The sequence below is a fragment of the Taudactylus pleione genome, unplaced genomic scaffold, assembly GCF_031769625.1.
Source record: "Taudactylus pleione unplaced genomic scaffold, aTauple2 ptg000012l, whole genome shotgun sequence".
NCBI classification, from domain to species: Eukaryota; Metazoa; Chordata; class Amphibia; order Anura; family Myobatrachidae; genus Taudactylus; species Taudactylus pleione.
The window spans coordinates 15,130,655-15,144,453 of record NW_028284415.1 but is presented as its reverse complement, the minus strand read 5'-3'; the positions used below and the strand labels follow the sequence as shown (position 1 = coordinate 15,144,453).

The window sequence follows — 13,799 nt, the reverse complement described above, 5'->3', positions numbered from 1 at the left end:
ATCGGCAGCATCAAACGGATACATTAATGACAATTAGGTGGAGATCTACAATCAACTGCTGGCTGTAAAGTACTGGATTGCAAATGAAGGTCTAATTTGCCTCAGTAATGCATTTTTGTTCCCCTCCAGCTTGCAGCCCTGAAAATATTTAAACATAACATCAATTGCCATTTGAATTAAATAGTGTAAGCAATCCTGTGCTGGGATTTCTGCTGTCCCACAGAACTTGCAATCAGTGTTTAGTGCCACAAAGGCTATGTGACTGCAAGAGACACAGCGGCTGAGCTACGTAGTAGCAGATGAAATCATGTGTATAGAGGTGGAAGAAACGGACTGTCCTGTCTGACAGCTGTGAATGCTATGGCATTGTGCTCGCTGATCACCTAACATGGCGAGCTCAGCATGCTTTGGGCGACCATGGCATACCTGATAGCCCTGCCTGAGCCCCTGTCCAGAAGCCTGTGCAAGAAATGTGCGCTGATGCTCTGCTCCCTGCTCATGTCCCTCTATGTGTTCTACTGCCTGGCTGACCGCTGCCAGAGCCTGCCAGGTCCCATTGCCGGGGCTACTGAGGACGAAGCTGGCTACCTGCTGGGCTCACACCTGGCTCTCTGGCGCTCCATGAATAGGAAGACACTACTACAGAGGATGAGAGAACACAAGATAGGCGTGCGGCAGGGGGCGCCGTGGAGTCGCCTGTTTCCCAGCACTGGGGGGGTGCCATACCCTGTGCGAACGGTGGGCAGAGAGTTGACGGAGGGGGGCAGCAGTACTCTCACCCCGCTTGGAGAAGGGAGTAAGAAGTTGCCCCAGGCTATACTTATCGGGGTGAAGAAAGGGGGCACCCGTGCTCTGCTGGAATTCCTGAGGGTGCATCCGGACATCAGGGCGGTGGGGGCTGAGCCCCACTTCTTTGATAGGAACTACGAGAAGGGCCTGGACTGGTACAGGTGAGTGGTGACAGCTGTGGGGATGTGCTATGCTGAGTCTCGGGTGCCCCTCTCTGGCCAACAATGAGAACTGGTCAGTGCAAGCAGTATACAGTACACACAGGTTTATCATCATCATATATCAATATTAGTGAGATTGGGTGTCCTCTATCGCAGCATGTGACTAACCAGCTGCTGTACAACAAGTCAGGTTGTTGGTGCAAGACGGGACTTGTAGTTCTACGACTACGAGAGCTGGAGAAGCTCAGGTTATCTAAAACCACTGGAGAAATGTCAGCATTATTATGAATTATACCTCATATTGAATACAGTGGCGTAAATTAATCCCAGATGCCTGGAGGCAAGTTTTAATTTGGTGCCCCCCTGTCACAGCTGCTGACACTGTAATGTAGCAATTTGCATGCAGATAGGCTATAGATAGACGAAGGCAGCAGCTGACATGGAGCTCTCCACTAGTGTATGGTGGTTTCTCGGGTGCCGGGAATGGGTGCCGTGTATTGGGCGGCCGTGATGGTACACTGGGTATATAATTACAGCCCTAAGTGGGGTGAATATGTTGTGGACAAGGGGCCCCTTCAGAGCTGGAGCCCGGCGGCAGGCTCCTCCATTGTCTCCCATAGTTCTGCCCCTGATTGAATATATGTGTTTCCTATATTGTACATTAAAAATAACTGTGTATTATTCACGTGTTTAAAATCTGTATACTATTGTATACTGTAAAATCTGTATACTCCCATGTGGTATTGTAGTATCCATTATATATTTGCTGTTAAATCATGACAGGTTAAGATACAGTACTATATGGTGGTGATAAAGAAATCAGGGTTTATGAGACACTGCATAAGTGTATGACGAGAGAGAGAGAGAGAGAGAGAGAGAGAGAGAGAGGTATGGGGGCTACGTTTGAGAGTAATAACTTTTTCAACTTTAATTACAAGGTGTGTGTATGTGGAAAGGTTAATATTATTAATTCGCCAGGATACCCAGCGTTGCCTGGGTTGAAGACTAGACCATGAAGTACACCTGCAGCCCTCATTTTCTTAAATTGTCCTCGCCTATAACCTGGATAGCTATTCAAATTAGGAGTAAATGACCGTGCAGGCAGGTGTATTTTCATACCGTTTGGAATGGCGTATAGCAGGAGAAGACTGACTTACAGAACAGAAATCAGTATAGCTTCCAAAATCACTTGAGTTTCTGATATTACTGCAGAAAAGAGGGGGTGATTCACATACAGATATGATATTGCAGCTGTTAACATGTTATGTGATAGCTGTAGTATGGTAATGCAGCAGTAGGCATCACTTCTCCTGCATGCATTACTGATCCAAGCAAGGACGCAGCATTGGATCGATCATCTGCGATCCCTTCGGCCGGCTGAGTGACCAAGGGGTCATGCAAGCCGGCCACCGCAGATGAGTAAAAGAGGCCAGGAAATCTCCGTCAGCCTCTCCCTCCGAACGGCAGCGACATGCCTCCTTTTTGGGAAACGGGGGCTGTTGCCGCCATCCCCCCCACGCCCGGAAACGACAGCAGACAGTTTGCTACCGGACTGCGTGCAGAATTGCAGATCCGTACTGCACACGCGCAGTACAAGTCAGGCACATGCGCAGTACAGGTCAGGCACATGCGCAGATTCCCAATAATTATAAATCTGTGTGATCCCTGTTACTGCATCCACAGCTATATCACCTTCTGAAATGATTCTGCAGACCAACATTGAAGACCATGTCTAGCAGGACTGCCATCGGGGGGGGGGATGCCGGGACTGGAGTCCCATTCTTGGACAGAAGGGGGCCTGCCGGAGTGGCACTGGGTGGCTGCGATCAATCTCCCCTGCTGCTTGTAATCTCCGTATGTTGAGCTTTGCCAGGATTAAAAATTGTGGATTGATTATGCTGTCTGCCACAGTCTGAATGTATTCAGTGCTGAGCTGCTCATGAGTCTGCCAGGCACTCTACTAAGAGCCCCAGGATGGCTGCTATAAGATGAGACAGTGAATGAAATGCTAATATTGCACAATGTTTAATGTCAAAGTTTATCAAGCAAACCCAGCGGGATGACTAACTCCGTATTTCATGTGATATAACACAGTACTTTGGAAGAGATGAGAGTGTGACATTGTGTGTATGGAGCAAACCCTCAGCCCAAGAACCTGTGTTTTTTAAGACTGTGTCGGTTTTATGGGATTGTGTAACAGTGTGTGGCCCTGACGAAGTTCAAACAATCCTGGTCAAACTACACCACCATGCCAAATTTGGTGGAACTAGGTACAAATACTCTGGCTGTGAATAAAGGACACACACACACACTTTCTTGCTTATATAGACACACACACACACTTTCTCGCTTATTATATAGATAATATTACTAATAATCATAATAATTACCTATTTAGTCATTATATGCAATTTTGTGAATTGATACTCTGTACCCCTTAACATACAAGTATGGCTATGTTGTTAATAATTGATGCACTACTTTAAACATTGTAATGCAAATAGATGCAGAATATAACTATTTAGCTGTTTTGATGTTGCTTTACAAGCTACAGTATACAGTTGCAATATAGTGAGATATTATCCCCACAGATTACCCACTTGTGTACTAAAGCAGAGAGTTAACAGGCAATTTTTAACCCATGAGATGGAAGTGCTATTTCCAATTTGCACAGTTGATCAATTCATATATGTCCTTGTGTTTTTGGAAAGGATTGCTGGTGATACATGTACTTTATCTTTAACCCTTAGTTATACCTGTAAGAGGTAATTGATTAGTATTAACTTTTAACATGCCTATACATGATGACAGGCCAGAGGCAGGTATATGCTTGAAGGGAAAATAATAAAGGAAACTGCAAACAACTATGGAGACATAATTTGAAAGTCAGGATAGACACACTAGAGTCCTGTTGTTTTTATCACCTCTGCGCTCGCTGAGATAAAAAAAATACAAAAATAAAGAGGAAGTGAGAAGTTCATATTTTTAGCAATCAACGTTAGTATATCACAGCCATAAAGTAGAAGAGCGGAATGCTTCAATCCTTTTGGATGAGTGATCAGAGTTTTTTTGTGTAAGCAGATCTCTATTATACAGCTTTCATAATGTCACAACTGCTTTGTATCAGCATTAAAAATCAGAGGCCTTACATTATTCAAAGTAACTCATCATCTGGGTGTTTAACAACCTTATTTTAGTAGCACTCCTCAAGTGTTATCACACAAAAATCAATCACGCAGGAATTTAATCTGTGTAGGCTCTTTTGACAACTTTGAAACAGAAATTGCCATAATTTCTTAGGAAGAGGGAGAAAATTGTGTGCAGGGAACTCGTTTTAAATCCGCTGTTTTAAAATGTAGCGGGTAATTATGGACAAACGTATTTTCTGATATATTACCCTAAGTTTCTCAGCTGAAATGACATTTCTTAAAAGCACTACTACCCCTCTGTATCAATTTTGTTTTTATGAACTTGAGAATATTTTTCCAGCCACCAACTGGAAACAAGAAATATAATTTGACATCGTTTAGAATGCTTCATGTTGTATTAAGCTACATTCGTTTAAAGAAATAAAAAAATAAGTGTTCTGAGTACCAGTCAGCATCAAGTATATAACAAACACACACATTATATATATATATATATATATATATATATATATATATATATATATATATATACAGGTTGAGTCTCCCATATCCGAATATTCAGAAATACGGAATATTCTGAAATACGGAATAATTTTGGCATGACTGAGATAATGAAACCTTTGATTATTGATGGTTCAATGCACACAAAGTTTGTTTAAGGCACAAATTGTTAAAAATATTGTATAAAATTACCTTCAGGCTGTGTGTATAAGGTGTATATGACACATAAATTAATTTCATTTCTGAACACAAACTTTGGTTGAGCCACAAAATTATTGAAAATATTGTATAAAATTACCTGCAGGCTGTGTGTATAAGGTGTATATAACACATAAATGCATTCTGTGTGCATATTGGGGTCCCATTCCCAAGATATTTCATTATGATATGCAAATATTCCAAATACGGAATATTCCGTTATCCAAAATACCCCTGGTCCCAAGCATTTTGGATATGGGAGACTCAACCTGTGTATATATATAAAAGTACAGTGTGCCGGTCGCTTAAACACAGGGTCGGCAGCTATTTTGTGGACACAATATTTTTGTGAATGCAGACTTTATTGGCCGGAAACCAGTGATATCATCAGCAATACATGAGGCACAATGTGGGAGCAGTCTTTTCAGTACTTATTTCATTTTCAACCTATTGTTTCACTGAAATTAATAACATTAAGCACATTAGTGAGGTATGAGGTACAAGCTTCACGTCTTATTGTTATCACTAGGTCTAAAATTGATAGTTTGATATATTGGTTCAGCCAACAAAATGATTGGTCCCTTGTAGACTCTACAACATAGGGGGGAATTCAATTAGCCCCGATAATTTGTTGCAGGTGAAAAACTTGACTTTTTCATGATTTTCTGCACTTCATCGTGATTTTTTTTACAGCCTGTTTTTTACATGCAAAAAATGTTCTCTAATCACATGAAAAAACATAGAATTACATAGATGTGTTTTCGTTGCTGGGTTCGCGAAAACGGGCTATTTATCATGGATTTGTTTTCGGAGCCTGCTGAGGTTCTGAAAAAAATTCCCTGATAATGGCTGGAGCCGGGCTAACTTTGAGGGTAATTGGATAGCCCCAGGTGACCAATTAACACACGGTAAATGACAGCGGCTAATTGAATTCCCTCATAGTCTGTGCAGTGGCTCTTCCTAAAAGGTGGTTATATTTATCAAATGGCAAAATGCAGTTTTGATGGAGAAATTTGATGCTTTCACTGGCGAAAACATTTCTCTTCCCTTTGCCCTGCACATTAATGGGATTTCTGCTCATGATATCCATGATGGGAAAACTTATTTCGCAAGCATTAAGGTGTTAAGGTGCATACACACACAACGTTTTTTTTGGACGATTATCGATATCGTTTATCGTTCAATCATTGAAAAATCGTTCCCTTTCTGAGTTAAAACGATGAACGATTATCGTTCATGCGCGTTCACGTTTGTAGTTTGTAGTTCAGTCAGACTGACCAACTCAACGATTTTCAGTAAGGGAATATGCAAAAAATCGTTTGCAGTTCAAAAAAATCGTTCATTACATTTAGTAAATGAACGATTTTAGTAAACGATTTTCGTTCATTTTTCCCTTGAAAAAATGAACGAAAATTGTTTACTAAAATCGTTCATTTACTAAATCGTTGTGTGTGTATGCAGCTTGACTTCCAGTTCTGGTAACACCATACTCAGATGGCATCAGTATCATCAGAATTATTTAAAAAAATATACCTTCATCTTGAAATAAAGGCCAAGATTTATCTACAAGTAATATTCTTGTTATCACTTGTTACTAATCTTAAATGGTGCTCCAACCAATCAGCTTCTAACTGTCTTTTATCAAACACATGACAGTTAGTAGCTGATTGGTTGGAGCACCATTTAAGATTAGTGATAACAAGAATATCACTCTTGATAAATTTGGGCCAAAGTATTTGTTCAATGCTATACTTGTTCAATTATTATTATTTACAAAAAACGTAATTAATTCTACGTCACTATAACTCAGCAGTGCTGCGCTGCTTCATCCTCTTGAACCACTGTTTTATAATCTCCCACTGATTGGCTCAAGTCAGTGAATGAGTCATCACATCAGCCAAATAAGAAAATACGGTGGTTCATCAGACAGCAGAGGTGCAGCGCTGGTGAGCTACAGTGACATCTGTGTAACTAAAATATACTAAGGAAATAAAGTGCTTTAGTTTCAATAAGTTTACAATAAGTTTAAAAACTACAATTAATTTAAGTTATCTATGATATCTTATGCTGTTGATATGTGGGTTGCTCTTTTACATTTCTCTAGTTTGCAACTGAAGGGCTGTTTAATTATACAAATATAATATATACAGAAAGTGAACATCCACTTACCTAATTTACAGTTAATATAATTTTTCCTTTCGGTTTCTTCTCTCTCTTCTGTTTCCTATCATGCTCTTTAATGGTCTGGCCAAGTCTGCTGATGCAGGATTAGACTTTGTCGTTTTGATCTCAGGCTGGGTTCTAACTGGCGTCTGCCTATGCTTTTTGATGGATATGATTAATGTAGCTCAGCACACAAACAATTGGTATAGGAGGGAGACAGGAACACACACCGTGAGACAGACTGGGAGACATTATTTGGCACACATACAAAATTGGAAAGAGTCACAGTAGCAAAATGGTAGAAATCATCATAGACACAAAAATGGGAAACATGGATACCTACAAATACAAAAGGGTTAACAGAGTCACTGATGTGGAAGAATGCAGAACAGCATATGAGGGGGTAGAGGGGCATATGGGTGAATATAAGGCACATGAGGGGGAGCTACACATACAAAATTGGAGTTAAATGGAAAAAACAATGGGGAGAGAAATTGTGGGGGATGGGGGCGCAGAGATACGCAGACCTAAAGTATTGGTTAGACAAATAAACATGGATGGAAAGGAAACAGGAGTGGACTGCTGGGGAAGAAGGTGTCAGGGCAGAAGGAACCATGTGTGACCAGGCTGGGTTTAGAGCAGAAGCCTGTGCTCACTAAAGGGAGATTTACCAAAACTTGGAGAGAGATAAGTCGAGATAGATAAAGTACCAGCCAATCAGCTCATAACTAATTTTTCAAACGCAGCCTATAAAATGACAGTTAGAAGCTGATTGGTTAATATGTTATCTCTCTCCACTTTATCTTTCTCAAAGCTTTGATAAATCTCCCCCTAACTCCTTTACTGGCTGGTCCTAGTCCAATATTGAGCACCATGTAGTCCCAGCTAGATCTGGGGATGTCAGTCAAATTGACTTATGTGCCGTGGGTAAATCAGGCCAACCAAATAAGAAAGCAGACAGAGTTATTCATATTACTGGCCTAATAAAAATGAGGTAGAGGTGGGGGTGTGCATGTAAACTAAAATGACCACACTCTGCCTCACTATGACAATAGGCAGTTCACAGTTCACAGCTGCAACCTTCCTTACATGCCCGGCTGTCATCGCCCAACTTGCCCCTGATCCTGCCCTCCAACTTGATCCCTTCCACCTGTTAAATGATTCAATTGCAGTTCAACTACTCATAAACCTCATTTGAGCCCGATATAGAGATGTACTAAGCCTTGGAGAGTGATAAAGTGTAGAGATAAACTACCAGCCAATCAGCTCCTAACTGTCACTTTCCAGGATGTGTTTGAAAAATTGCAGTTAGAAGCTGATTGGTTGGTACTCAATCTCTCTCCAATTTATCTCTCTCCAAGGCTTAGTAAATCTTCCCCTTAAAGTTTGACATATTTTGTGCCTGAACGTACTCTTGATAATGATGTTGCTAAATGTGGACTTATGTACAGTATGCATGTTGAATAACATATACCTCAAAATAAATCCTACTCAAAACACAGTGGCATTTTAACGTCAGGTGGACAAATGCGTATGCCTACAACCAGCAACAGTGTGAGGATACAGCTTGATAGCGTTAGCAAGTCACATTATTCTATTGTACTGTACATATTAGTATGTAATTAAGCATCATATACTTAAGATAATAATGTATTGACAGTGTAAATTTTTTTCATATTAAATGTAATGAAATATAAACATCCCTACATCCATTGTTTACTACTGTATAAATCCACTGGGAATCTTATTTATTTAGGTTAGTGCTTATTGAATATAATGATATAAATAAATGACTAAAAAGCACAGAAGAGACATAAGGATAAAGCAGTGTATTTAGTAAATGTCACCGGAGAGCATTTACAAGACAGCAAATTAAAATTTTCTGTAGTAGGGGACCCTCTTAATTCGCAAGCAGTCTGCCAGAGACAACATGGCTTTGGTGTCTTTGACAGTTGTTGGGACTGACTTGTTTCTTCTCTGTATGATGTTACGATCAGACACCCAGGTTCTTGTCTAAACATGGAAAAGTCTCCACATAAACGATTTCTCGGACATTCATGGCTGGAAGATGGCCAGTGAATTGTTTAAACAAAGATATGTGTGCTCTGTGCTGAGAAGAATTAATAGTTTGTGTCAAACAATCATAAAATCAGTTGACCAGAAGGCCAGGTTCAACACCCAGTTAACTATTATTAGTAACAATGGTAGATGTCATTCAATAGGAATGGTATAGCTGAAAAACTGTATTTGCATGAAGAAAAAAAACATGACTGACATTTATGAAATCTGATTCACATGTAGCTGTGCTAAAAATCTGCCGTAGTTTTCATAAATGTCCTATGTATCCTTAAACCTAAAAGCATATTTTACTTTTAATTTTTAGGGACCCCTTAGCAATCTCTTGCCATTAACCCTTTCTACTGCCCATGTAGACTCTACAGCCTAGCACCTGCATAGACGTTCAGTGAGCAGTGAAACGTTCATGTGACAAGTGTAGACAGTTATCCATTGTCCACCTATACACCTGACACATTGTATCTCACAACTGAGATACATGGGATAAGCAATCCTAATGATTGCTAGCCTCATGATCTATAATGGCATCCCAGTAAAAGTCAAGAAGCAGTGGTGATATGTACAAATATTTGGTCTAAAGTTTGAAATAAAATAGAGGGTATACACCAATCAGCCATAACATTAAAATCACCTGCCTAATATTATATAGGTCCCCCTTGTGCTACTAAAACAGCTCAGCTATGGATTCCACAATACCTCTGAAGGTGCCCTGTGGTGTCAGGCACCAAGACATTAGCAGCAGATCCTTTAAGTCATGAAAGTTGCGAGGTTGGGCCTCTATAGTTCAGACTTGTTTTTTCCAGGACATCCAACAGATACTTGATCGGATTGATACCTGGGGAATTTGGAGTACAAGTCAGCACCAAGAACTCTTTGTCATGTTCCTCAAACCATTCCTGAAAAGTTTTTGCAGTGTGGCAGGGCACATTATCCTGCTGAAGGAGGCCACTGCCATCAGGGAATTCTGTTGCCATGAAGGGGTGTACTTGGTCTGCACCAATGTTTACAGGTGGTATGTGTCAAAGTAACATCCGCATGAATGCCAGGAACCAAGTTTCCCCAACAGAGCATCACACTGCCTCCGCTGGCTTGCCTTCTTCCCATAGTGCATCCTGGTGTCATTTCTTCCCCAAGTAAATGACACACATGCACCCAGCCGTCCACATGATGTAAAATAATACATGATTCACCAGACCAGGTCATCTTCTTCCATTGCTCCATGGTTCAGTTCTGAAGCTCATGTTCCCATTGTTTGTGCTTTCAGCTGTGGACAGGGGTCAGTATGGGCACTCTGACCATGCCGTGGCTATGCAACCCCATACGCAGCAAGCTAGCTGCAATGCACTGTGTGTTCTGTCACCTTTCTATTATAGCCAGCACTAACTTTTTCAGCAACTTGTGTTACAGTAGCCCTTCTGTGGAGCAGGACCAGACGGGCTAGCTGTCATTCCCCACACGCATCAATGTGCCCTGTCGCCTGTTCACCAATTGTCCTTCCTTGGACCACTTTTGGTAGGGACTATACACTGCAAAGTGGGTATACCCAGTGGCGGTTCTAGGGGCGGGCAAGAAGGGCTAGTGCCCGGGCGCGGCGGTTTGAGGGCGCATCCGCAGTCACCCCGCAGGCGCCGTCTAGTTAGTCGATGCCCACCTGCTATTGCCCGCCGCAGCGCTGCCAAAAAATCTCAAGATCCCTCGTCCCCCAGTCCCTCCCAGTTCCCTACCACTGCATCAGAATGCTGGGTTTGACGACGTCACGACGTGTGACATAGTTGCGGCCGTGCCGTCGCGGTGACTTACCACCAATAGCATTCTGAGACTGGGAGTGAGCGGCCGCAGGGGTGAGAGCAGCGGCCGAGCAGCAGTTTGGAGCCCGATCAGCATGCAGAATCCTCAGCCTGGAGGTGAGCACTGAGTCACTAGAGTGGAGAGGGATAGGGGAAGAGGGGGGCATTACTGAGTGTGGCAGCCCTTTAGCAATCAGCAATAGAGCTGCGATGACACCACACTCCTTGCAGCTATCACCTATGCCTGCCTCCGGGAGTCCCTGCAGCACATATTAATGTGTAAAGGGCATTACTGGGTGGCATATTAATGTGTAATGGGCATTACTGAGTGGCATATTAATGTGTGATGGGCATTACTGAGTGGCATAATAATGTGTAAGGGGCATTACTGAGTGGCATATTCATGTGTAATGGGCATTACTGAGTGGCATATTCATGTGTAATGGGCATTACTGAGTGGCATATTCATGTGTGATGGGCATTACTGAGTGGCATATTAATGTGTAATGGGCATTACTGAGTGGCATATTAATGTGTGATGGGCATTACTGAGTGGCATAATAATGTGTAATGGGCATTACTGAGTGGCATATTCATGTGTAATGGGCATTACTGAGTGGCATATTAATGTGTACTGGGCATTACTGGGTGGCATATTAATGTGTGATGGGCATTACTGAGTGGCATATTAATGTGTAAGGGGCATTACTGAGTGGCATGTTAATGTGTAAGGGGCATTACTGAGTGGCATATTAATGTGTAATGGGCATTACTGAATGGCATATTAAAGTGTAAGGGGCATTACTGAGTGGCATATTAATGTGTAAAGGGCATTACTGTGTTGCATAAGCTGTAAGGGACATTACTGCATGGCATAATGTGTTAGGGGCCTTATGTGTCATAAGAGGCATTACTGCGTGGCATAATTTGTATAAGGAGTACTACTGTGTGGCATAACGTGAATGGACTGTACTGCTGTTCCCAATCCCTCCCGGTCTTCCAGATTGCCGGTGGTGGCGTCGCCGCGCATGGCATTTTGGGAGCAGCCACAGAAGACAATAGCACAGCAGCACACTGCGGCAGCACGTTCACTTTCTGCTGGGCATGTCCCCTACACTGATGAACAGGGGGCGTGACATGAAGCCACACCCCCTTTTCAAACAACACGGCTAGGTTTTTTTTTTTTTTTTGGGAAGGGGGGCACCAAAGGGAACTTTTGCCCTGAGCTCCACAAAGTCTAGAACCGGCCCTGGGTATACCCCAAAAGACTTGCCATTTTGGAGATACTCTGACCCAATCGTCTAGCCATCACAATTTCGCTGCTCAGATCTATTACGTTTGCCCATTTTTCTGGCTTACAGCACATCAATTTCAATAACTGAGTGTACACTTGCTTTCAAATATATCTCACCCCTTGACAGGTGCCATTGTAGCCATAAAATCAATGTTATTCACGTCACCTGTTAGTGGTTTTAATGTTATGGCTGATTGTTGTATTTGTCTGTAACATTATAGCTATTTAGATTGAATTACTTCCCGGTAATGTTGCTAAGGGAGGGATCCTAAAGAGATGTTTTATTTGATCAATAATAGATAATAATAGGAGACTGTGCTGATTAGTTTGATATGCGACAGTTGTATATCTGTATGGAACTGAATCTGAAGCTGTATGTGAAATGCTACGATGCAGTGGCTTTTTTCCATGGTAAGTTCCATTGTGCTTCGTATACAGACTCGGTTGCACACAGATATACACAGTGCCAGTACTAGGTTTCTCGTCACCCAGTGCCATCCTGGGCTGCACTGTCGCCTCTTCCCTTCCCCGCTCCCAGAGCTTATACCAATTACGCCAGTGGGTAAGTGGGGGACGGGGTTCTCCCGGACACGGCGAGGTTGATGTCCTGGGGCCCTTGTGGGGATGCAAGGACAGAACATGCCTCGAGCCAGCCTTGCATATACAAGTGTCACATATAAATGTAATCAGTACATTCTCCTGGTGTGTCCTAGCTGCATCACATTGTGACCAAGATGCATTTTCTGGCGAAAAAGTTGTGAAAAATATGCCTGGTGCTAGCAGAGATGTACGGGACCTGGCGCGCTAAGAGGGGCTGTTTGACGTGACTGCAAGAATTTATGAGGGCACATCTGTTATCATGCAACCACCACTACAGGTTGCCACTACTCAGTCGCTATGAGCTTCCCATAGAATTTCTGATTTCCAGCTTACTTGTGCTCTCATAACAATTATGGGATGTAGCTGACATCCCGGCAGTCGGGATGTCGGCGCTCAGAATACTGGCACGAGGATTCTTGACAGCAGTCGGAAACCTGGCGCCAGGATCCCGACTGCCTGTATCCCGATGGTTAGTATTAGGGTTAGGGGGAGGGTTAGGTTTAGGGGTCAGGGTTAGGCCTCGGGGTGGGGGGAAGGTTAGGGTTAGGCTGCGGGTGGGTTAGGGTTAGGCTGCAGGGAATGTGAGTTAGGGGGAGGGTTAGTGATATGGTCAGGCAACTTACCTTTGGGCGTCGGGATTCTGACTGTCAGGATTGCCGGCATCCCATATCCAACCCTGGAAGTATTACTGATCATGCAGAGCCAGGGCTGTTAAGATCAGTGACGGGCCTTGGTACTGGGAGGGGGCGTGGCCAAGTTGACATGTTGCCACGTGACCTCTAAAATTTTTGTTTTTATAATTATAATGCGTACTCTGGGAAGAGGGGCGTCTTTGTCCCCCTCAGCCACACTTGCAGGGTGAGAGAGGAAGCTGCTGCTCAGTGGAAGCAGCCTCCCTGGACCTTCCACAGCCCAGCACACAGCAGTGTGTGCTGGGCTGTGGAGGGAGACTGCTGCCACTGAGCAGCAGCAATCTCCTCTCCCTGCCCAATATGCCGGCCCGGGCCCAGGCAAGTAGTACCCGTTCACCTGCTCCTCTCGGCGCCCCTGTGCAGAGCCTGCAGTGCCAGAGCTGGAAAGT

The 13,799-nt window shown here is 43.0% G+C and overlaps 1 protein-coding gene across 1 annotated transcript in view; it reads left to right on the top strand.

Annotated features, from left to right (window-relative positions):
* Positions 1 to 350: 350 nt before the first annotated feature.
* Positions 351 to 13,799, top strand: part of LOC148542488 (heparan sulfate glucosamine 3-O-sulfotransferase 3A1-like) — a 188,282-nt gene continuing 174,833 nt past the window's right edge. Inside the window, exon 1 of the mRNA XM_088468647.1 lies at positions 351 to 950. Coding sequence (XP_088324773.1) covers positions 403 to 950 — 548 coding nt within the window. The 5' untranslated portion in view covers positions 351 to 402. The remainder of the gene's footprint in view (positions 951 to 13,799) is intronic.